Source organism: Leptodactylus fuscus, chromosome 8 (assembly GCF_031893055.1).
Source record: "Leptodactylus fuscus isolate aLepFus1 chromosome 8, aLepFus1.hap2, whole genome shotgun sequence".
NCBI classification, from domain to species: Eukaryota; Metazoa; Chordata; class Amphibia; order Anura; family Leptodactylidae; genus Leptodactylus; species Leptodactylus fuscus.
This window is the reverse complement of record NC_134272.1, coordinates 40,215,542-40,224,295: the sequence shown is the minus strand read 5'-3', so window position 1 is coordinate 40,224,295 and position 8,754 is coordinate 40,215,542. Positions and strand designations below refer to the sequence as shown.

The 8,754-nt window shown below is 41.2% G+C and overlaps 1 protein-coding gene across 1 annotated transcript in view; it reads right to left on the bottom strand.

Annotated features, from left to right (window-relative positions):
* Positions 1-2: 2 nt before the first annotated feature.
* LOC142217014 (glucose-1-phosphate thymidylyltransferase-like) overlaps positions 3-8,754 on the bottom strand; it is a 28,145-nt gene continuing 19,393 nt past the window's right edge. Inside the window, exons 6-8 of the mRNA XM_075285171.1 lie at positions 7,619-7,687; positions 1,187-1,245; positions 3-269 (exon numbers count right to left, since the gene is read on the bottom strand). Of these exons, the coding sequence (XP_075141272.1) occupies positions 152-269; positions 1,187-1,245; positions 7,619-7,687 (246 nt within the window). The 3' untranslated portion in view covers positions 3-151. The remainder of the gene's footprint in view (positions 270-1,186; positions 1,246-7,618; positions 7,688-8,754) is intronic.

Here is an 8,754-nt window from a genome sequence, read left to right as displayed (position 1 = left end):
CCATTTTTTGACATTTTTCCTTGTAGTTGGAGTTTAAAGAACTATTTTAAGCTGCTGTGTATTTAGGCTGAAAAAATGGACACATTTGACTTCCAAGAAAAATAAATCCTACTTTTGCATTTATCATTTCAGTGTATTTATAAAAGCTATATTATTGAAGGTAATTCAGTTTGCTTATTTTCTCTTGAAAATATTTATCGCAGTGAAGGTAGGAAGCCAAATTTCCAACATCAAAACGGCCTGATATACTGTAAAAATATACTGGTTTCCTGAAATAAAGAACATTGTGAATTAGCTAAATATTCATGGAGTGCGTTAGGTTTAAAGGGTTAATCCATTTCATACAATTCATGACTTGTCCTTTAGATAAAAAAGACAAGCAAACTCACCCTATGGTAAAAGGGCTGCAACAAGGTTCTAAAAAGTGCTGAAAATGTAAATAAATACGGTAATGTATACTTTATTTGTTATGCTCAACTCTGCAAAACACCTCCGATACCAGCTTTTATAGTGAGTCTGGGGGTACCTCCTTCCTGCCATATAAGGTGCTTACAGTAGCCCAGTAAAGAATGAATAAAGAGGTGTTCATACTTCAGCAAGCATTGGAGTTGTGGATAGAGCCAAGCAAGCAGCTAACTCTCCATCCACATGCAGTCACTTAAGGTAGGATGGAGGTCGGCTGCCCACAGTTCTGACAGTCAATCTGAATTACTGACATATATAATAGTTTGGGGTTTTAGTTTTTTTTTTGTCTTTTTAACTATCTCTTCAAAAAAAAAACCTCCCCCTGAATGAAGTCAGGGATTACTGACCTTTTTTTTTTTTATATATATATACACTGTTAGCCTTACCACACATCTTTCAACTTGATATAAAATGGAGGTAGAAACAAGCTGCACAACATAGGTATAAACTATACCATTCCAATAGAAACCTAACACAAACCAACAAGTATAAATTGAGGAAAGACTTGAACTATGACTTAGCTGTATCATGAAAGTGATGCCTATCCCATCTCAGAGTATTCTAACTAGGATAGGTATAATTGGCTCTAAGTCCCAAACACCAGTACAGGACATATAATACGGCTGAACACTGCTGCCCTACCTGGTTTCTGTAACTTCCATAGAGATGAATGGGAGCAAAGAACCTCAGTGAATGTATACATACTTTGCAGGCTTATTACCTTGTCACAAGCCAAGATAAAAAATGACCTGGGGCATCTTTTTCAGTAATTGGTGAATTCTGAAAGAAATTTATATTTGGACAATTACACCAATGACAGTACATGTATGTGAAATGTAAATTTTTAGAAAAAAAAGTTTGTTGTAGTTTATGGTAAACAAAACATTACAGGTGAGTACTGGCAATTGCCATCCTTTAACACTTTCTTTAATTCTTTAGTCCTGCATTGCAGCTTAATTTTCATGAAAATCAATGTTTTATTCTTATGCAAATTAGGTGAAAAAGGAAATTAGGAGCATTACTTCTACTGTGGCTTCGCTCTAGATAACGGCACCTAACTGCAGACAAAATGGAATGGCAGATGCAATGAGGGCGGAGCAGGGAGGCAGTTAGTAGCGGTTATCTAGATGAAATAGTGAAACCCCAGCCAGAGAACAAACCTTCTAAATCCCTTTTCAGCTCATTTGCATAAAGAATAAATGCTCATTTTCATGAAAATGGAGCTGCAATGCAAAATAAAGGCATTTTTGGAAAGTGTGGCCAGGCTGGGTACTGAAAACAAATAGGCGCCATACACAGCCCCATATACAGTGTGTTAAATTGTGAAGACTCCAATAAAAATTTTTTTTAAATATTTTAGTTTTTTTTTTTTTTTTTTTTCCAAAGGTGTTTAAACGTAACCAAAGCTCTGTATATGAGTTTGGTATCACCATGGCATCTAATTCCATACTGAATGTTTTGCCCAGATTCTCAGTATATCATATGGAATATTAAATGGAATCAGTGAGAAGAGAAATTAAAAATTTTAGGCCTTTGTAAGCAGGAAGTAAAAAAACAAAAATGGCTGCAGCAGGAAGAGGATAAAGCCCTTCCACGGCATACATGTAGTTTAGAAGTAATTTTGATGATGATAAACTCCGTTTAAGGCTAAGGCCCCATGTTGTGAAAATGCAGCTTATTTTGTTGTGTTTATTTGAGCCAAAGCCAAGAATGGCTACAAAAGTGATGGAAAAGATATAGGAAGTTCTTATACTTCTCCCATTTTCTCAATCCACTCCTGGCTTTGGCTAAAAAAAAAAAAAAAAAACTGCAACAAAATCTACAACAAAAAAAAGCTGCATTTCCGCAATGTGGGGCCTCAGCCTAAGGGAGTTATATGATATGTAATTTTCTGATGATACATTTCTTTCAACTTTTAAAGATGCATAACTGATTGTCTGCTTAATGTCCTACATGCAGTGCTGTAATACTAATATAAGAATTCGTGAACAAGAAAATAAAAACCCGGGATATCTATAGAACGCTACTGTGTGGCAGTAAAAAAAAAAAAAGCCAAATACATGCAAAAATAAAATCAAATAAAAGTGTCTTTATTGATTCCAAATGACAGTAGAAAAGTAGGCTACGCGTTTCGACGCCAAACCGGCGTCTTCCTCAGGCCAAGTGGGGGGGATTAAAACACACTCACTGAATTCAAAAAATATTGTGCCCACCTATCAAAACTATACTCACTGAGAAATCCTAGGAGGACTCTGATGCAATAGTATAAAACTTAACTTTTAATAAGATAAATAATTAAAAATGTAGTTCAGAATAAAGAGTGGTCAATCTTTCTTTGTCACACTCAAGACCAACATGATTGCCGTAGCAGATCAAATGCCTATGGACTTTGGCATACCACTCCCACTCACTGCACTCACAGCAACTAGGGGGAATGAAAATTCAATCACAGGGATAGGGATAGGGGCTTTGACCAATAGTCATTAATGTCTAGAGTTAGATATATACTCTAAAGTAGGTACAGACCTCTAGCCCTTTCCTCCCTGTAAATACCATGTCATAGCTAATCCAGTGGGAGTGTGATCAAATAGCATGGGATTCCAAATAAATGATACAGCCTTCAACACAGCACTTGCACCTGAGGATACTGGCCTAATGCCACACCAACAGGACTCATGCCAGATGAAAAGCTGAATTTGGATCCACTAAACTCCCCACAGAGAAGCTATATATGACAAGTAGCTAAATAGCCCTGCCACCATTCAAATGCCCAACGCGTTTCCACTATTCAAAGTATCATCAGGGGCTGTCTCAGGGTATTTTCTGCAACAGTTGATGCCATTGCTGGGAAATAAATTGTGTAGCGTGACCGCAGCGTGACCGCTCTGATGTCGGCGGTAACCTCCGCTGCAAATGAACCACTATATAAGGCACCCAACTCCTCCCCTCCTCACACCCTCCTCCAATCCGAGGGCTGGCACAGACGCAACGTCAAATGATTTCACGCATATTGATCTTTTTGTAAAATTGGTGACAGAGGATCTCAAGAAGTTGAACCTAGGTTATACAAGGGGTTCAAATTTGACTAGGGAGGAATTGGAGGTGATGCTAACATTGGAGAAAAAACAGGATTTGATCCTGAAACCTGCAGATAAGGGGGGGAACATTGTGGCCCTCGACAGATCCCACTATCTAGAGATTTGCCAATCAATTCTTGGTAATAAAGAATGTTACATGATGGTACCAAGGGAAACATTGGGGAGGTTCAAGACAGAATTGTTAGGTATTCTAGAAGAAGCTTACGAGTCCAGGTTGATTGATAGAAATGAAAAAGATTTTTTGACACCACATCACCCTATCATGGCATGTTTTTATATACTCCCCAAGGTCCACAAAGGGGTAAACCCCTTAAAAGGACGTCCGATTGTGTCCCAGATAGGTAGTTTGACCCAGAACGCGAGTATATATCTTGATCAAGTGCTCAGGCCCTATGTTTTGGGTTTGTCTTCATATATAAGGGACACAATGGATGTCTTGAAAAGGTTGGAAGGTATTACATTGGAGGAGGATATATGTTTTGCCAGTCTTGATGTGGAGGCATTGTACTCCTCTATCCCTCATACACAGGGGATAGAGGCTGTACGCTACTACCTAAGGTCTAGAGGAGTAGGGCTGAGGCCACACAATGATTTTATCATCAGACTTTTATCATTTGTGTTGGAGCGCAATATGTTCTCCTTTGAGGGGCGGTCCTTCCACCAGCTGAGGGGTACAGCTATGGGGAGCCCTGTGGCCCCCACATATGCCAACCTGTACCTCGGCTGGTGGGAGGAGACCGTAGTTTTTTCAGAGGAGAACCAATTATGGGCTATGAACATCGAGCTTTGGCTTCGATTTATTGATGACGTGCTCATCCTGTGGCGAGGTTCCAAGGAGGAATTTGAATCCTTTGTAGGGGAGCTTAATGTGAATAATTTAGGTTTAAAGTTCACATCGGAATTCAATAGGCACACCCTGAGTTTTTTAGATCTTAGATTGTCCAGAGCGAAAGATGGAAAGATTGCAACAACAATGTTCCGTAAGGAGACTGCTACGAACAGTTTATTGGATTGGAATAGCTATCATCCGGTCCCTCTAAAGAGGGGGATCCCTGTAGGTCAATTCTTGAGGGTCAAAAGGAATTGTTCGGAAGAGCAGGATTTCAAGAGAGAGTCCTTGGAATTATCGGGCAGGTTTGAAGAAAGAGGCTTCCCCACTGATACCATTAAACAAGCCTATGAGAAAGCGAGAAGTACTGATAGGAGAGATCTGTTGGTTCCTAAGGATAGAAAGAAAGAGGAGGGAATCATGAGAATAGTGGGTACCTTCGATGATCAACATAGGGGGGTACTAGAAGTACTCCATAATCACTGGCGGATCCTTCAGGCTGATATGGATCTATGCCAAGTAGTAGGGTCTAAACCCCAGGTCACTTATAGGAGGGGTAAAAGCCTGAAGGATAGGCTGGTGCACAGTTTTTTGGTACCAGAGGTCACTAAGGAGACTTGGCTGGGTAGGAGTAAGATGTCGGGTACATTTAGGTGTGGAAATTGCACTGCCTGTGAATTTATTGACACATCGAAGGAATTTGTGAATGCCTCTACGGGCAAGTGCTTTAGGTGTCGAGATTTTGCTAACTGCCTTACAATGGGTGTTATTTACCTACTGACATGCCCGTGTGGCATGGGCTATGTAGGGAAAACTATAAGGCAATTCAGACGACGGATTCGTGACCATGTCTGTGATATCCAAAATGAACGTGATACACCAGTGGCACGGCACTTTGTACGATATCATGGAGGTAATATTATGGACCTCAGGTTTAAAGCGATTGAGGTAGTTAAGCCGCCCAGGAGGGGTGGCGACTGGGACAATCTAGTGCTACGTAAAGAAACTGAGTGGATATACAGGCTAGATACATTACAACCAAAAGGCCTAAATGAACAGATTGACTATACTTGCTATATTACCCAAAAATAGTATTGGTTTAACACTCTACCCAGTTTGATAACTGCCAGTCTTGATTCCCTAAACATGTTAACAGGGGTCTGTTCTGAGAAAGGGGTATTATGCTGTGTGAATTGTGGTTCCACATTCACACGTTTTGTTGTAAATGAGTATATATCTGTAAGAAAGGGGTGGTGTGTCTAGGAGGGGTTAACATCTACAGGGTAATAGCTGATCATTTTTTGAGTAACGGTTTTTTCAGCACTGAAGTCTGCCATATAGGGACTGGAGATATTATCTTATAACTTGGCTCCCCCAAGAGATCCTCTTGCTGGCACATTGGCAGTACGTTTGGAGAATGGTATGCAACTTGTGGCAGAAATCTGGTGATGTACAGTGGGGAGATAGCCTTGATCTGCTACCCCAAGTCTTTGAGAGAAGGAGGTGAACCAGTGCCTTAGTGCGTACATTGCTTAGCTCATACGGACACTGTAACATGGGCACGGCGCTTTGGCCTTAGTAGCGCATGCGTGTGAGGCATGCTGACGTGTATGTAGCAGGCTCCGATGTAGTTTATGTAGCAGAGCTTTCGTTCACGCATGCGCGAGTGTCCCGCACGGAGTTAGTGTGAGGACGCACGAGATGGGTCTAGCGCGCATGCGTGACGTTGCGTCTGTGCCAGCCCTCGGATTGAAGGAGGGTGTGAGGAGGGGAGGAGCCGGGTGCCTTATATAGTGGTTCATTTGCAGCGGAGGTTACCGCCGACATCAGAGCGGTCACGCTGCGGTCACGCTACACAATTTATTTCCCAGCAATGGCATCAACTGTTGCAGAAAATACCCTGAGACAGCCCCTGATGATACTTTGAATAGTGGAAACGCGTTGGGCATTTGAATGGTGGCAGGGCTATTTAGCTACTTGTCATATATAGCTTCTCTGTGGGGAGTTTAGTGGATCCAAATTCAGCTTTTCATCTGGCATGAGTCCTGTTGGTGTGGCATTAGGCCAGTATCCTCAGGTGCAAGTGCTGTGTTGAAGGCTGTATCATTTATTTGGAATCCCATGCTATTTGATCACACTCCCACTGGATTAGCTATGACATGGTATTTACAGGGAGGAAAGGGCTAGAGGTCTGTACCTACTTTAGAGTATATATCTAACTCTAGACATTAATGACTATTGGTCAAAGCCCCTATCCCTATCCCTGTGATTGAATTTTCATTCCCCCTAGTTGCTGTGAGTGCAGTGAGTGGGAGTGGTATGCCAAAGTCCATAGGCATTTGATCTGCTACGGCAATCATGTTGGTCTTGAGTGTGACAAAGAAAGATTGACCACTCTTTGTTCTGAACTACATTTTTAATTATTTATCTTTATTAAAAGGGATTAAAACCCAGTCTCAGGGAAGGGGCAGTTAGATAACTTTTTTTTCCCGCTACGACATTTACCATACAGGAAAATTGTTTTTATAGATTTGTAGAGCGAGAGTTTTCGAACACAGGGATACCTAACGTGTATGTGTTTCACAGTATTAGTTATTAATTATATGTGTTCTAGGGAAAGGTGGAGGATTTGAATTTTTAATACTCTATTTTTTTCTTATTTTTTACTTTTTTTTAAAAAAGGGGGTCTTGAACTCCAGGGGGTCTGATCACTAACACAATGCAAAAATCGTAATTTTTTTTGCAGGCTGCATAGAGCAGCCTGCAAAAGAAAAGCACTGCAGGCCGGGGAGTCTTTACAGAAGTGCTGAGGGGAATCCCTGGCAGGAGTGCTGAGGGGCAGACCTGAATGAGAACCTCGGCCTGCCGGACCCGAAGGGCTCTGGCCTCAGCGATCCTGCTGACGGCAGGGGATCTCCCTCAGTAACTCTTACAGCGGAGATGCCGGAGCTCATGAGCTCTGGCATTACCGCTGTAACAGTGGAGGTGCCATTTGCCATGGTGACTGCTATGGAGCAGGCGATGCTGTGGCCCGGCACCCGTCCTGGTGTCTGTATGCCAGGTCCAGATGCCGGGTCTGTAAGTATGATATTGAACCGTAATGACCCGAGTATAAGCCGAGGCAGACTTTTTCAGCACAAAAACTGTGCTGAAAAACTTGGCTTATACTCGAGTATATACTGTATATGGTTTTCTCGGAAAAAAACAACAGTAAACCAGGCCTTACCTTTTTTTCATTCAAAAACTCCTTTACACATGGTAGTGTGTGTTTAGAAAACATATAAAAGCATGGACACTGGAAAAAAAAATTACATATATAATACTGTATCATTATAAAACACCGAAGATTAAAAAAAACATCTAGAAATGTATGTAATAAATAAGAATATTTGTTTACGAAACTAAACTAAGACGTGACCAAAAATAGTGATGCAGGTGAAATATTTCCCATGTTTATAAAATTATGGACTGGCAAGCTCAATACATTATTTGCTTGATTGGTTGGCGGCAGCTCAATGCACTCAGACCCCACTAAAGATAGACAAATCCTGGAGCAACACAGCTTAGCCTCCTCCTTGCATGCAATAATAATAATAATGATACATTGTTTTTATATAGCGCCAACATATTTCACAGTGCTGTACAATTTGTAGGGTTCAAATCCAGACAGAAAGATACATTACAAAGAAAGTCAATTCACACAATGGGACTGAGGGCCCTGCTCGTAAGACCTTACAATCTATGAGGTAGAGGGGGGGTGATACAAGGTAGCAGGGGCAGCATTGCTTATACAGTGGTCAGACAATTTTGTAATAGAGATTACTGTCATTACACAAACATAAAACTTTATGAGCCATCACCAGTCGTGTCCTTTAACATGTGGATGGTGCTTGGACATATAACATTAGCCTGAAATGGCATCATATCATGTGGGGTAATGTGGGAGCTGGAACAGAGGAGGGTTAAATTTTGGAGATTCTAATGACGATACAGAACAGTTTACATTAGGAATTGTGATTAGGTCTGTCTGAAAAGATGTGTCTTTAGTTTGTGCTTGTAGCTGTAGCAATTGAGAGTTAATTGTCCGGGGTAGAGTATTCCAGAGAAGTGGTGCAACTTGGGAGAAGTCTTGTATACGAGCGTAGGAGGTTCTGATAATAGAGGATGTAAGTGTTAGGTCATTAGGTGAATAGAGAGCACAGGTTGGGTGGTAGACAAAGATGAGGGAGGAAATGTAGGGAGGTGCGGCATTATGGAGAGCCTTGTGGATGAGGGTGATAAGTTTATATTGTATTTTGTAATGAATAGGCAGCCAATGTAGCGACTGGCACAGACCAGAGGCATCGCTGTAGCGTCTAGACT